The 16,193-nt window shown below is 43.3% G+C and overlaps 1 protein-coding gene across 2 annotated transcripts; it reads left to right on the top strand.

Annotated features, from left to right (window-relative positions):
* Window positions 1–2,676: 2,676 nt before the first annotated feature.
* On the top strand, window positions 2,677–15,246 carry xkrx (XK related X-linked). 2 transcript variants are annotated; one of them, XM_035411744.1, is made up of 4 exons: window positions 2,677–2,800; window positions 3,953–5,294; window positions 11,654–11,913; window positions 13,314–15,246. In XM_035411744.1, the coding sequence occupies exons 2-4, from the start codon at window positions 4,933–4,935 to the stop codon at window positions 14,123–14,125; spliced, it is 1,434 nt and encodes a 477-aa protein (XP_035267635.1). In that variant the 5' UTR covers window positions 2,677–2,800; window positions 3,953–4,932; the 3' UTR covers window positions 14,126–15,246. The 2 variants fall into 2 exon arrangements, with proteins under 2 accessions (XP_035267635.1, XP_035267636.1); XM_035411745.1 differs by having other exon boundaries at window positions 2,702–2,881.
* Window positions 15,247–16,193: the final 947 nt, after the last annotated feature.

Genomic DNA, 16,193 nt, shown 5'->3' with positions numbered 1-16,193 from the left:
ATGATCCCCTTTCCCATCTTTCCCAAAAGTGGGGTATTGCAGCATAACCACCCTTTTTGGAACAGCAAGGCAATGACTAGAATGAGAGAAATTTACTGCTGATGAGTAATTTCATAGAAATCTCATGATGGAACTGGCAGTCATTCAAGGCTGAAACAAGAGGGTTTTGCTTTTTCCGGGCAGTAAATTCTACTTACGCTATCCCTCATTACATGCTTGTGTATGCCGCATTAATCTTTGCAGGTTAGATTGAGATATATTTGTGAGAATAAGACCCAAGACACTACAAAAGGCAACCAAAAGGGGGAAAAACTGGTTTACTTACAGTAGGATGTCTATATCCATGTGCTTGTTTGTGTTTGCCTCATCTCCGACATTTTGCGCCACTCAGCTAACAACTAATCAGGCTCAAATCGTTCCTATAATCCACGAGCCACCTCATACAGATGGTGCAGTCTGGGAAACGCAGGCTCCTCTTGTCTGCCAATCATTTGTGTCATTCATCTAAGGGCTGTGCTCTCCATTGGATAGTCAGAATATTCTAAATAGGATGAGTGTAGGTCAGTGTCATGATAGGTGTGTCACCATATGGCAAGCTGCTTGTAGCATCTGGTGACACCACTGACTATTAATAGCTGTAAACGTGTGTTGGGTTGAGGTAGAGGGTCAAGTCACATGACCAGTGTCACTAGTAATTGAAGTGAATGACATTATATCTGTGTTCATTCACAAAATGGATAGCCAGACCTCCCAGTGCTCTGTATGCCACCTGTGTTCTACACGAGTTGTGGACATAAGTTGCCTATTCACTCCTTCAGATACCTAGATTCCAATTTTGTGGGAAAATACCCATAGCAGCCAGACACTTTAGTCTTCTATATTGGTGTATGCCTGTGTATCTATAATGCAGTGATGCTTGCCACTGTCTGGATTGTCTTTTTGTCAACTGTAAATCGTATTTGTATTTTTTGGTGGAAAACTTTAAACATTTACTTTTGCAAAAGTTTTTAGTTTTATATGTTTACCACTGTATGTTTTGTTACAATTGGTGGCCACAATTGTTCAGCCTAAATATACAGTGTGTGTGTGTGTGTATATACAAGCTATATATATATATACACACTACATGGTCAAAAGTATGTGGACACCTGACATCCAGCACCTCATTCAATATTATGGAATTGTCACAGAGTTGGTCCACATTATCATGCTGAAACAGGAAAGGGTCTTCCCCAAACTGTTGCCACAGGGCAATAATAATATAAAGGTGTAAAACATATTGAATGGTTGCAAATTCGCCAGGAAGAGGAAGCAAGTGCATGTTGTCCCCACAGACGGTGAGGAAGATGGTGAGGGAGGCCATTAATAACCCAAGGATCACTGTTTAAGAATTGCAGAGATTGGTTTGTTTCTTGCGGTCAACAAGTCTAAAAAAAACATGAAATTGCACCTCCATACCAACTAACTCTTTGGAAGGGTGGCACGAAGACAGCCCTTACTGAACACAATAAACAAAACCAAGAATCTGGAGCTTGCCAAACCTCATTGGAATTATGACTGGAAGAGAGTGCTATTGTCAGATGAGACCATAACTGAAGGTTTTGGCCATACACACCATTGACATGTTTGGCAGCAAAAGAGGAATGCATACAGGAGAAGCACCTCATACCAACTGTTGAATATGGAGGTGGGTCATTGATATTTTGGAGATGTTTTGCTGGCAGTGGTCACGGGGCACTATTTTAGATCAATGGCACAATAAATTAAACAAAGTACCAGAAAATTCTGGCAGAAATGTGGTTGTCTCTGCTAAGAAGCTAGGACTTGATCATAGCTAGATTGTCCTGCAGGACAATGACTCCAAGCATACATAAAAAATCTAAACAGAAATGCTTAAGTGAAATCAACATCCATGTTTTCCAATGGTCATCTCAGTCTCCAGACTTAAATTCCATCAAAAAACCTGTGGTCTGAACTGAAGGGAAAGTTTACACATGTTGGAAAATAAAGCTTATGTCAATAACTGTATTATTTTTTAGTTTAGCATCTTTTTAGCATCTTTTGTGCATATTTATCAAGGGTGCCAATAATTCTGGAGCCCGGATAACACGCATTCTTATCAGAACATTTATTTACTTAATTCCCACCACTAGATGGCATTACACACAAGCAAAAGTTAAGAAAGGGGGTTCTTTGACGTGACAGGCATTCTTTTTGATTTGAAAAATCAACAACGCCAAAGCGTTAGTTGCAGCAAGAAACTTGCAGTAAGTCTTCTTTTTAAAAAAATGAAAACTAAAGAGGGCCCTTTGACTCGCCAAAAATAATGAATCAACTGCACTTCACTTAAACACTGATATTTGGGTGTATAGTGAAAAAAGGCTATAGTGGATTTTCACAATTACTTTTTTCCTGGTTAATGTGGCTGTGTAAGGTGCATATGTGACTGTGTAAAAGACATCACAGAAGCGGAACACCTAATAACTACTTTTTGCCTCCATACTTCAGCCTGTTACTGTATGTCAGTACAGCTCCACCCATTTAGGGATATCCTTTAACTGCTGTCCTCTGACCACAACCCTCCGTCATTTTGCTGTGACACCAATGACGGTATGCCAACTGCCATTCCTAAAGACATATATGGTAATGTTTTGTGTTTCCTGAAGACACTGAAGGCTGAACTTCACAAAACCAAGTTCCCACACTATGGGTCACGGAAGTGCTGGAGGTTTTTTGTTGTGTAGTGTATATTGTAGTTCTTGAATACCGCACTTGTTGCATTCATTGGACTTGATAAAAGGTACATGTAGTTATTTTGATCCATATTAATGAAATTGACTCCATGTCTGAACAAAATTTATGGCTACATATTTAATAAGGGGTGAGTCACAGAAAATGTATTTTCTCATGAGGTTGGTAAGTTTTGGACCACCTATACTAAATATTGTGCATCCACATTTTTGTAGTGTTTTGCCTTTCTAAATGGTATTGTATATAATTAATCATTTTACAAGTTGTTGTTATGGTGTCCTTTTTTATTTTTCATCCTGAATCAGTAAGCCAGATTAGGAGGGTAAATATTCACACTCTGTTTAAAGACTTAGGGAGAGAGAACGATGGATCAACATAAGCAGTATTACATTACAGGGCACTACTGGGGCTGACTGCAGGGGCAATATGCAGTTACAGACTAACACTAAACTCCACCCATGAGTTAATTATAGATCTCTTGCCTGCCCCAGAGTAATGAAATTGCCTTTCAAAAGCAGAAAAAGATGCAGACTGCAAAAAATGGTAGCTGAAGTTTTGCCTTGATACTCAATAATTCAAAATATACAATAGTATGGATACTATTAGAAGTAAGGACAGCTTTGAGTTTGACTGCAATGTTTCATACAATTAGCTGTGGCAACATTATGGAAACAATGGACAATCTCAAATGTAGAGTTCTTATTTCTGGTATCCCAAAGAACAAATTAATACATGCTAAGTTCATTATTAGGAAACTAAATCTTAAGAAAACTTTAATTTTCACATCTATTCTCTGCCTCAAAAAAGGCAAGGATTTGAATCAGAAACAACGCTTGCTGCAATTAGTACTTATTACCATATCAAGATTAGGCAACGCATGCTGAGAAACCAATTTACTCCTAACTTTACAAATCTTTTGTAAGGACTTTTTGGAATTATTATTGCATACAGAATTAAGATGTGATCCCAAGACACTTTACATGTTTCCGCTGAAGAACACTTAATAAGATATTGCCCCTGGCTTCTTAAAAATGGGTGTTAGGCCTAGTTTGAATCATAATATAATTAGGCCTACATATTTACATTGAGAGGTGTACCATCGAGGTCGGGAAATGCATTTATTTGTTATTAGTTTTATTGTTCATGAGATTAAGAGAACTATTGTTAAAGCTTGTTTCTTTTTCTCTTTTTTTACTAACAGACAACCCAGTCGCGCGCATCAAACGCCAGCCTTTTGACACGCTTCCGTTTTAACGGTCCAAGGGCACTAGGACCCGAGGGCACAAGCCAGGGAAAACCAGTCCGACTGATTTGGCTAACATGCGGGGAGCGCACCTGCCTTCACTGATCACCAAGAGTTAACCGGCTAGCTACTGCATTGCTCCGCGAAGTATGACAAATGGGACTTAAAGAGGGGAGTAACCGAGACCGACAGGTTGGATGGAGTGTACACCACAGATTTTTTTTTTTGCCACTGTTGAATGGGGGCATTGAGCCCGTCACCTGGGACTGCGAGCTGTGACATAATTTGTAGTTGTAGTAGGCTATGTTGTGGGGTTTTTACGCGGCTCGTTTGAACGGTTTAACGTTGGTGACATTAGCTAGCTAACCGCTTTTACTATAACGCACAGCGTGGACTAGATATTGCAGTAAGGAAATCAGGCGCTTTCCTTGTTTTGATATATAAACGGAGTGGTTTCAATTAATTAAATTCGAGCCATCCGTCTTACGTTAATATCACACAGGGCACTGTGTTCGTTTAGTTAAGTTTATAGCTAGCTCGATATCGGCTAATTAAAAAGTTACTTGGCTAGCTAGCTAATCGCTTGTTAGTAACTTTTGCGAAGACACTGAAGTATCTTTTCTATATCTCCGTTTTCCCAGTTGGATGCGTTACTAAGACTAAGAAATATTTGGCTACATTATAAATATTTAACAAATTGCATATATGGCTGGACTAGATTAACATATTTGGCACTAGCTAGTATAGAGAGCGTTGTTAGCCTGTTTCGTAGTTGGCGTACGCCTTGTCTGTGTGAACGTCTATGTTCACAAATGTGCGGTTTGCAGACATGGCAATTTTATCTGACTTGGATCTAAGTACGGTTGTCTCGCTAACTACAAAATGAACCATTTGGCGACACTTAGCTAAAGGACTTTTGCTTTTTAAATAACTGGAAAATGACTATGGCTGTTAAGTGCGAAGGAACCGAAAACGATATTTTTGAATACCAACAGTATCAACCAAGCCACAAGCCGGCTTCAAACCGGCCCATTGTGGTTGTCAACCACAGCAGCATTCACCCTCCTTTTGGCGTTGTTATTACCACCGTATTGTATTGTGCCGAATTCGTTAGCGCAGCGGTTCTCTGTAGTATGTACCACAAGACCGACGACCAGTTCTGGTTGGGGCTGACCATTACCTTCATGCTAGTACCCTCGGTGCTGACTCAGCTGACGCTGACTTTTGTACATCGGGACCTGGGAAGAGACCGGCCTCTTGTCCTTCTCTTACATCTTCTACAAATGGGACCGATACTCAGGTATGCGAATGAATCATGTCTCGTTAGAGTAGCCTACAAGTAATGTTTTGACCCTCACTGTGTCTTTGCCGGGATGTCTTGTCTAACACTTTAAAACTGCAAGTAGATGTAGGCTATTCATTTTCAAGAAAATTGAGGTTTCGCAGTTGACAACAGTTCGGGATATTTATTCTGGTTTAATAACTATGGAATTGGTGAAGTTGGTGGACGGAGGGCAGGATGATGCGTTCTCACGGGAATTTGGGCTGTTGTTGATTAGACGTTGATGTGGACATTGTTTTGACAACCTTTTCCAAAGGAAGATAAGTGGGCCTATTAGATTTGAGTAGCCGGTGTACACCAGGCTATGACATTGGGACATTTGTATAAAATTTGTTTTGGAGTATTTTTCTTTTCACTTGCAAAATGCACAACCCATAGCCTATGTCTTGTAAGTAATATTTTTTTAAAGACACGAATGAGTTTAAAGTAAAGCAAAATTGATAATTACCTAATTGAGCCAACTAGTAACCAGTGGAAATGATAGAAGTGAAACTGTGATAATATCTGATAATTGATAGTTTCAGCGTATGACGTCAGGGAGGCGGTATAGAGCCCCACAGTACGGACTGTAATGTTTGTAACTATGTGAAACTGAAACTTGAAGATGCATGATATATATTTCTGTGTAATCAATGTATTATTGTTTCTTAATCTTAATGTACATTGGGAAAATATAAAATGGTTGATGATTGGCTTGGGTCGTGCACAAGTTTAAATGGTGTATAATGATGAAATCTCCAGTGCTTTCGGTAGAAGGTAGTGTAAGCTGTTGTGTAAGCAGTGCAAGTTGACATTTACAACATCATTTCATTGCATCATTTTTCAATGGCAAAACACCTCTCCTGAAAATGAGACAATCTTAATTGGGTCTGTAGTGCCTGGCAGTGGGCAGACCAGTGTAATGGATCATGGTTGGCGTGCAGCATTGATGCAGGCTCTATATTTATCTATCTGGAAGCAAACTCTGAGTCAGGATGCCCGGGAATGTAATTCTGCCTGTGGGTAAATGAGCTTCCTCTCACTGCTGTTTTCCATCCTGATTGTGGTACCAAACAGATATTTCATATGAAACAATGCAGTTATAAAGCTGTGCTAATTAGGTGATCAGCGACTAACTAATTAATTTATGCAATAGTTTGATTCCATTAACAGTCTCAGTTTCTGTTTATTTTTACTCTGTTGTTTTCTCTCAAATTTTCAAATAAACCCAAATGTATACCTGTCTTTCATTGTTTTGCCACTATAATAGTTTTAGATCAACTTGTTAATCAAAACTATAGCCTACCTGCGGTGTGAGATTAAATAAGTGTTCACAACAACACTGTTTGAAATGTACTGCCCGCTGAAGTTTCATAATCCTCACAACCATAAACCGATTGTATGACTAGGCTATGTATGAAAGGGCAGTAATTCCTGCACGGATCTCTTCATATGGATGTAAATACCCTGGAAACAAACCTGACAGCCTGCACTTCAACTTCATATTAATGGTTTTATTTCTAAATCCAGTGTGTTGGAGTACAGAGCGAAAACAACAAAAATTGTGTCACTGTCCTATTTAATTGTGTATGTGTACATTTATTTAGTCAAATTAACTCCACATCCAGTCAGCTGGAACCGTTTAAAGGAATAAATATTTCATGGCTCATTGCCAGTACAATGAATCTGAAACCAGGAATTTGTGAGCTCATCATAAAATGCCTATTTTCACTGTTTGCAAGTGCACTGTCCATGCCATTTCTGGGAATCAGGCGAGCGTGTTCAGCAGTTTTCTTGCACTCTCTTTGCTGTAGATAAATGTAGCAAATGGTGGGTATAAAAGCCCATTGCATTACATTAATTTAGCAGATGCTCTTTACTAGAGCAACTTAAAATTAAGTTGACTGCGCAAGTTGCCTGCTGGCTTGAGTGCAAGTGATGTGATTAACGGACTGTGACCAGGAGTTCACTGGGTGGGGCACGGTTGGCTTCATCCTGCTCGGGGGAAAGATGAACTTCAGGCCACCGGCGTTCCTTGGGTTACCACGGTTTCCGTGCCTGCTGATTTATGACCAGCAGTTCAGACGTGCATAACTCGACAAGGGAGCTATTTACAACAAGGGAAATCCTGAGTAGGTCAATGAAGGCAGCAGCGTTTACAAGCACAGACTTGAGAGTTGGTGGGGCCTGTATCATCTGTCCAAGTGAAAATGACCACCTCCTGTTCGGGCTTTGAAAATGTGTTATGTGATTGCCAATGATCAGTAAATAATCAGTGATTCTGAAAATGACTTCAATTCAGTGATTCTTGGCCATATTTAACAATGTTATTTGGAGAATGACACTTGGGTTCAGATAAGGTACAGAAGCAAATTAGTATCCTAGTAGCCAAGATGCTTTTTCTTTATGGAAGAGCTTCCTTTTTAAAAACATTTTTAAAGGTGCACTTTAAAGAGGATGTGGTTCTGCATATTTAAATAGAACAGACACTGAACAATTCCCCATTTAAAAACGGAAATGCTTCTGGCTCGAAGTGATGCCAAGTTTTGCTCAAGTGCACCTTCCCTATCTGCAGTCGTGCACAGCCGAACAATACCATAGAGCATGGGTCTTCAGCCTTTTCTGATCCAGGGACCCCCACCCAGGCTCGAGGGCATCCAGTAGGGCTGTCAAAAAATATTCTAAGTTCGAAAACTATTCGAAAATCTTTTTCTTTTTTTTTTTCTTTTCTTTTTTTTAAAGTTCGAACCTAAATTTGAGCATTCTAATAGGCCTATTAGTTTTGGATCCCGTGTTTTTGATTCCGCTTTTTGTAATTAACATAAATATACAGGCTTTAATTTCATGCGGCGAATCATGTTAATGCACGCAAAGTTCATTTCCTGTGCTAACGTTACTTCCTCCGTCACATCAAAAATATTGAAAACTAACGGTGAAAATGGCACCACCATCAGAGGAGTTGGTCCCACTAGCTGGTAAGCTTTGTTTGGGGAATTTTCGGCTTCTTGGCCATAACTGGCGAGGTCAAGGACAAGAAAAGAGTTACGTGCAAGCTTTGCAGAGCAAGTCTGGTGTATTCAAATACCACGAGAAACAGGCTACAGGTATTAGCCGTTTGAATAGTTTTTATGTTAGAAATAAACGGATTTCCTATAAACAATCATTTCTCTATTATTGTGATTAATAAATGCCGAGTTGTGGCAAATTACATCCACGAGAAAGTGCTTTATTCATTTGCGCATTAGGTTATAGAAGCTGCAGTGGGCTCATTTATAACATGAACTTGCATGCGTTAAGTGAAACCTGACCTAGAGCCACAACCGTTTCCACGGTCAAATCGAGTCATGTAGAAATTTTATAAATCACTACTTTGACGTGATTTTCCACGTACGCGCCACAACGTTGATCTAAAATACGTTTTATAAATGAGGCCCCAGATGTAGTACCTAGTATGAAAGTTCACCGATGTCCTCTTCTACTGCCCGCTTGTGGAAAATAACGCACAAGCCAATTAAGAGGGAGCGTCACGTGCATATTGCGCCCGACAATAAGCAGCTTATTTTTGTGAATTATAGGCAAATGATATTCGAATATATTCGAACGCTAACTAATTACAAAAGCTAATATTCGAACTCAATTTCATGGCACTTTTAACAGCCTTAGCATCCAAGGGACCCCTATCATGAGTTAATAGTTATTCAATGACTAATTAAAATATATATATATATATATAATATATATATATATATATATTATATATATATATATATATATATATATATATATATATATATATATATATATCTCTAGTTTGGCCTGGCACGCCCTACAGAACCTGCATGGAACACCTGTTAAAAATGCAGCCAGTAGAGGATTTGATCCAAAACCAAAGTCTAGTATAGAGGCTGTAAGTGAAGGCCCTAAAATGGGATATTGACCCCAGCAGATTACTGTACAGCGTAGTCTGCCGTTCACACTTGGCTAAGGAGGTATCCTGCTTGTTGCTGTGAAGGTGGTAGAGAGGTGAATAAGATACTCCACCGTAGCAGCTGTGCTCTCTGGGTGTAAAGGGCTGCAGTTAAGCAGGGTAGTTTCTCATAGCTCAGCACTTAGGAATGAAACCCAGCCCCAGGGCGCTTCTGATTTGTATTCTTTTTTTTTTTTTTTTGTCCTTCCTCAACAAATAAAATGATGTCATATGAAAAACAGGATGAACTTGGCCTTCCAACTTGTGACCTACTTTACATTAGGTGCTTTCCATTTACATTTACCTCAACTTCTCAGCAGAAGTGAAAGTGCTGAGGGAATGCTAAATAAATTTTTAAAGGCATACTATTCACAAATTCTTAGCCTGTGTTTATAATAAAAAAAGTCCCCTCCTCCATTTTCAACCCCACCTACTTAGGCCGAGTTAGTTACCCCACCTAACGTAGCTAGCTGGGTAGCTAGAGGTAACATGAGTACTGTGAAATGAGCGACTGTGATCAACAGCAAGAAGGCAGATTTGTTTATAGCTTAATTCCATTATGTTGAATGTAATGGCGGTTTTACCGTTGTAACTTTGAATTTGAACATTTCAGACCCTTGTGAAAGTCCTTACTGTCACTAGCTTCACACTGCTAATAACCTTACTTACAGGTCCAACAGAAAACCAGCCAACTCCACGTCACTTTTAATTCTTTCGGCTAACTTCAGCTGACGCCAATGAGGAAAAGAAGTTCCAAGGTTAACAGTTCTTGAACGAAACCTGTCGATTTGTCTTTTTGCGTCACTGTATCTGGACTTCTTTGCTAGCTAGCTCTGCAGCCACACCCACCCCTCCCCACACAAAAAACAGTGCCACACCCAGAAATGTCCTGAATCCATTTTAAAATAACAAATATAGGAAAAGGTGGATGCATTCAGCAAACAGAAAGTAAAGAAAGACATTGCCCGTGCATCATAGATGTGCCTTAGCATGGTTATTTTATAATATTTTAAGGTCAAAATCCTCCATAGTATGCCTTTAAAATAACCAACAAAACAAACTGAATATAACTATATTAATTAAGTAACTTTTCTTTAAACTTTAAATGGTCTTTAAATGGTCTTCCATTATACTGATTAGTTTGCATAGATGTAAGTAGCTACATTTTAGGATTTGAAGTTGACTCTGGAAAATATAAAGATCTTAACATGAATAAATGTTTATTTTTTTTGATATTTTTAATTAATCTTGAATTATGGAGGTTTTTGTACACAGTCCTTAAAGTGTGTCCATGTTGAACACCAATGAACTAAACCCATGCTTCAGTAACACTAACACACCAGCCCTTGACAATTCAAAGATGCCTTGCATTAGAGCGCCATCTTGTGGACATTGATTTCCTAGTTCATTTTATGACATATTTTAGATTTAAGTTTTAATGCATTTCTATGCTAGCTCAGTTTCGGTGCACAGAAGGATAAGTTCATAATTATAGAAGGTCCTGATGACCGGCCATCGTTATAGTGGCTTGTTGGGGCGTTCAGTATTTATGGTCTAAATGCTAAAGCAAGAAAATGCATTTAAAGTAACTCCAAAAAGCAGTTTGTACAGTGACACTGTGTTTTCAGATTAATTTCATGGTGTTTTCACAATTATAAATGTATAACACCTAATGGATGGTGGGATAGGCTCCTCACCACGAATAAGCGGGTTAGATAATGGATGGATTGTTGGAATTGCCTGGGTGAATATCGAGCAAATGAATACTCTGCTCTGGATTGTCTTGAACATTTTGAATATTGTAAATGATCCGCTCGGATCTCAAACTCCGGGAAATCAACCATGCTGCCCAGATAGTTCAGGTCACTTATCATGAGGGCAATGCAGGTTCTAAGCATGAGGGACAGCTTGATTTGATTAACATCGCGATAGACTGGTTTCTGGGTCAGCTTCCGGAACATCAGACTCCCTGTTGATTGGCTGACTGATTGATTTAGGTGGGTCGGGCGCTGGCTTCCTTAAATCAAGTGACAATATTTTGAATATACATTCCTGTTTCTGGCCGCAGCATCTGAAAAAGGTTATTTAAGGCATCCACGGCATGCGTTTCCCGCATTTCTGATAATTGCACGGTCCTGTAAATGAGCATCATTTTCATCAAGTTTGAGAGACCTTCCTCTTCTTTGTTTTTCCTTGCGATATCAAGTAAATGAAATAACATTACAAATGCGCATTCTATGAGTCACCCTGGTAAGTGATGAGGGTGATGGCGCATACTGAGCGGATGATGCAGTGTCAGTGAGTCTGCTGCTCCACTGTTGTGACTCGTCTGCGCTTCTCTCTCCTGCCCGTCTCTGCCTGGCTCCTGCAGGTGTGTGGAGGCTCTGATGGTGTACTTCCAGGCCGGAAGGGAGGAGGAGCCGTACGTGACCATCAGCAGGAAGATCCGGCTGAGCATGGGCGGGGGCACGCCCACGGAGTGGGAGGTCAGCCACTCGGAGCGCAAGCTGGCGGCCCACCGCAACGCCTTCAAACGCACCGCCGTCATCCAGGCCTTCCTGGGCTCCACCCCCCAGCTCACCCTGCAGCTGTACGCCACCATCCAGGAGAAGTACATGCCATACACACGCGGTAGGCTGCCCCCCTCCCCATGCCTTACATGTGAAGTAGACCCCCCCCCCCCCCTCCTCCACGCCTTACATGCGAGGTAGGCTGCCCCCCCCCATGCCTTACATGCGAGGTAGGCTGCCCCCCCCATGCCTTACACGTGAGGTAGGCTGCCCCCCCCATGCCTTACACGTGAGGTAGGCTGCCCCCCCCCCCCCCCCACGCCTTACATGCAAGGTAGCCCCCCCCATCCCCCCACGCCTTAAGGCTGTTTTATACTTCTGCGTAGTACACGTAAAAATGGGTCTGTGTTGGGGTTGGGCGGAATGTGAGGCATGTGCGACGGTTGCAGACCGCAACCGCGTACCTCCTCAAAAATTTAAAAGCGCATAGTTGGCAACCTGTGCCCGTGTACGCCGTAAAGAAGATGATTAGTTGACTGCTGACAAGAGGTCACTGGCATACCGCTCTGGCTAACAGGTTATAGCCTAACAGTTGATTCACAAAACCGATAGGCAACATTGCAACAAGTTACATTTAGCTAAGCATTTTTCTGGTCATTGGTGCAGTATTTAGTAGGTTTGGAAATATGAATGAAGGTATTTTCTTTAGAACTATAACTGTCAGTAACAAATTCTAATCACGTAGCCTGCACAGCCTGTGCAGCATGCCGCACAAGTATGAATGATCTGCCCGCTCGCGAGTGCCGCACACAACGCAAACTACGCAAACTATGCAGACTACGCAGAAGTATAAAACAGCCTTTACACACGAGGTAGCCCCCCCTCCCCCGCGCTTTACACACGATGAACCCCCCCCCCACGCCTTACACGCGAGGTAGCCCCCCCTCCCCCACGCTTTACACACGAGGAACCCCCCCCCCCACGCCTTACACGCGAGGTAGCCCCCCCTCCCCCACGCTTTACACGCGAAGTAGCCCCCCCCCCCACGCTTTACACGCGAAGTAGCCCCCCCTCTCCCATGCCTTACACGAGGTAGCCCCCCCCATGCCTTACATGCTCAGTAGACCCCCCGCAAGGTAGACCCCCCCCCCCCCCCCCCCCCCCCCCGCCCCCATGCCTTACATGTGACGTAGACCCCCCCCCCCCTCCCCCTTTGCCTTACAAGTGCGAGAGACTGCTCCCCCATGTCTTACATGTGAGGTAGCCTCCCCCCCATAAAGTACATGCCTTACACCTGTGGTATTTCCGTTGCATGAAAAACTGGATACACTCCTGCACGTCTCTGAGCGTTTCCATTAAAAACATTTTTAACAGTGGCAGTATCGTACAGGGGTCTGACTGGTGTCTAAAGGGTTAAAGGATTACAAATACCTATTTGGTCCAGGTTTTCAGAGACCCCTCAGCACCCCTGTCTGAATGTCAGGGGCCCGTGGTGAAAGCAGCTCTTCTCCTGTGTTCCAGTTGTCCTGATGGGCATCACCCTGGTCTCCATAACCTACGGGGCCCTGGTGTGCAGTGTGCTGGCCATCCAGATCAAGTACGACGACTACAAGGTGCGGCTGCGCCCGGCGGCGTACCTGTGCATGGTGCTGTGGCGCGGGCTGGAGATCGCCACGCGCGTGGCGGCCCTGGTGCTCTGCAGCACCGCGCTCACCTACTGGGTGGCCCCCGCCGTGCTGGGCAACCTGGCCTTCTTCCTGCTGCTCCCCTGGGCCGAGTTCTGGACCCGGAAGGCCTCGCTGCCTGAGAACCTGGAGAAGGACCTGAGCAAGGTGGGCACCACAGTGGTGCTGTGCCTGGTCACGCTGCTCTATGCCTGCATCAACATCTTCTGCTGGTCGGCGGTGGAGCTGGACCTGGCGCACCGCGACCTGATCGAGAAGCGGCAGCGCTGGGGCCGGCTGGCGGCCTACTACAGCGTGCGGCTGGCCGAGAACATCGTGCTGGTCGTCCTGTGGTACTTCTTCAGGTCGGACTACTACGAGCACGTGTGCGCGCCCATGCTGGTGCTGCAGCTGATCGTCTGCTACGCGCTGGCCGTGCTCTTCATGCTGCTCTTCTACCAGTACTGCCACCCCTGCCGCCGCCTCTTCGGCCGCAACGTGGAGGACTGCCTGCGCTGCGTGTGCTGCCGCCCGGACGGCGCCGCCCAGCCCCACGCCGAGGTCTCCCTGACGCTCACGCCGCAGGTCCCGCCCCCCCCGGACCTCACCAGCCAGCTGGGGCTTGACCGCGAGACGGACATTCTCGATGATATCACGGATGCCGCCTGAGCGGGTGGGGGGTGGGGGGCTGTGCGTGTTGGTCCACCTCCCTTTCAGGTTCGGGCAGTGTGTTCTAGGCTGTTCTGCAGAGGGGCCTGCGTCTTGTGTCGTGGCAACGGGGCAGCTGGCTAGCACTTCCCCTCAGACTTCCTGTTTGCTGTCCTGAGAATTCTTCGCCGTATCCGTGATTCGCCCTGGTCGGTATTCAGGCTACGCTCTCAAGCAGGAGCCTCGAGGGAAGCCAGGTTGCAGTACTAACACCCGTGTGGTTTAAAAGGGAGAATTGCTGCTTTGATGAGTTTTTTTTGTGTGTCGATTTTACAAATATTGACACCGTACGTGTGCTGTACTGCCTGTGGGACCACAGGAGACCAAAGAATGTATTTGTCTGTGTTGCACTATGACACGTTGTACAAAGGAAGCCTTGAAGAAGAGGCATTGCGACGGAGGCAGAGGTCCAGGTGTGTGGGACGCCTGCCAAGGGTCTTCAGAGCGGTGGAGTGAGTTAGACCGGTCCAGCCGGACAGCTCCACCCCCCTCTGAATGGATTTTGAGACAGACCTCTGACGTCCTTCCAGTATTTTCCGCGTGCTTGACAAATGGTCACCAGTCGGAGTCAACCTGCCTGCACCATTCCTTCCATTTGAGCCTAACCAACAAGGAAACTATCTTTTGACAACATAGAATTGGACACTGCCTTCCTCATAGTACTAGTCACTAGTCTGTCTACTCAATTTTTCTGTAATTGAGAAACTGCACATTGTAGCAAAGCTGGTCTTGGCAGCTTGTGGCCGGCTGGCTAAGGATATCAACTGTTTGAGAAAGTGATGTTCAGTATGAGCTGATAAATATGTTTGTGATAACTTTTTTTAAATTTTATTATTCACTGAGTACATCGGAAATGGTGATTGTTGTTTTCACTTGCTTTACTTTGTATGTTTACATAAAATGTTCAAATGCTTGTTTGGATCTAAAAATATTTTATTTTTATTACTTAAGAGGCTGTATTTATTGGATTGTTTCTGCTGATTTACAAAGAAGTGCCTATTTATTGGAAACTTGAATCTTCATTGTTAAATCGTCTTGAATATGCTAAAATATTGTTTAAAAAAATAAAATTATCAAATGAGTCACATGACTGAGCTTGTTTTTCTGGGGCTCATCGGGGGCCTGTAGGCTGACCTAGTAGTTACCTTGCTAACATTAGCTAGCTGTTTATAAAAGGCAAGCTCTCCTCGTTTCACTTAGTAAGCATTTTGCCTAAACCTGCAGCCGAGCAGGTAATTTAAACCTGACTTTCCCTATAACACCGGTAAAATGTAATAGACAGTAAGCATTATTTACCAGAGCAATTCGCTGGGCGGGTCGGCCCAACCCCTGGATGCTTCGATAGGATGCAGCTCTGATAGGATGATGCATACGCCCAAAAACTCTTGACACGACCATGACAAGAATTGACCACTGCATACACCACACTAGAAGAATCGAGTGTTACAAGGTGTTGGAACTTTTTGCGTCATCAATCAGGAAGCCGGAGGTTTGGAAACCAAATGGTGATAATAGTAGACGGCCAGTTCATTGTCATTTGCGCCAGTAAACCAATAACGTATGAATCATTGTGTTTAAGTCTGCTATCTTGGCTCTGTGTTACTAGCGGTAATGCAGAATAGCAAACAAAACTATAGTACACCTGATAGCCCAAGCTGACTACTTGTATGCCACCACACAACACACTTCTACTTCAAATAAGTTATGTTATTGTTTAAGCCTAGTCGGGCGTCAACGCATCTTCCATTGGAAATGAATGGTTTGACGCCACATAGAGCGTCTTGGCGCTTATCACGTGCAAGCAGTGAACATCGGTCTGCACTTCTCGGCAAGGGGTAGCAGCGCTCCTGCCTCCTGAGCAAGGCAAAATGTCCCGCCCCACTAATAGCTTTGAAGAAACCGCAGCAAGCATAGAAAATGAACATGTAGTAATTATCGTCTTTGACGTCAAGACTCCAAAGTGTCTTTACTGTAAACTTGTATAAGCACGGGTGTCAGAGCCTGGATCATGTTCTGAATAAGCATTCAC

Source organism: Anguilla anguilla, chromosome 3 (genome assembly GCF_013347855.1).
Source record: "Anguilla anguilla isolate fAngAng1 chromosome 3, fAngAng1.pri, whole genome shotgun sequence".
Classification (NCBI taxonomy): Eukaryota; Metazoa; Chordata; class Actinopteri; order Anguilliformes; family Anguillidae; genus Anguilla; species Anguilla anguilla.
Note: the sequence above shows the minus strand (reverse complement) of the source record. Positions and strands in the feature narration are given on the sequence as shown.

Bases quoted from the DNA above. Each gene is read 5' to 3' on its own strand.
- xkrx (XM_035411744.1), top strand. From the start codon at position 4,933: ATGACTATGGCTGTTAAGTGCGAAGGAACCGAAAACGATATTTTTGAA. The intron at 5,295-11,653 runs GTATGCGAATGA...TGGCTCCTGCAG, and splicing joins CAAATGGGACCGATACTCAG to GTGTGTGGAGGCTCTGATGG. The intron at 11,914-13,313 runs GTAGGCTGCCCC...CCTGTGTTCCAG, and splicing joins GTACATGCCATACACACGCG to TTGTCCTGATGGGCATCACC.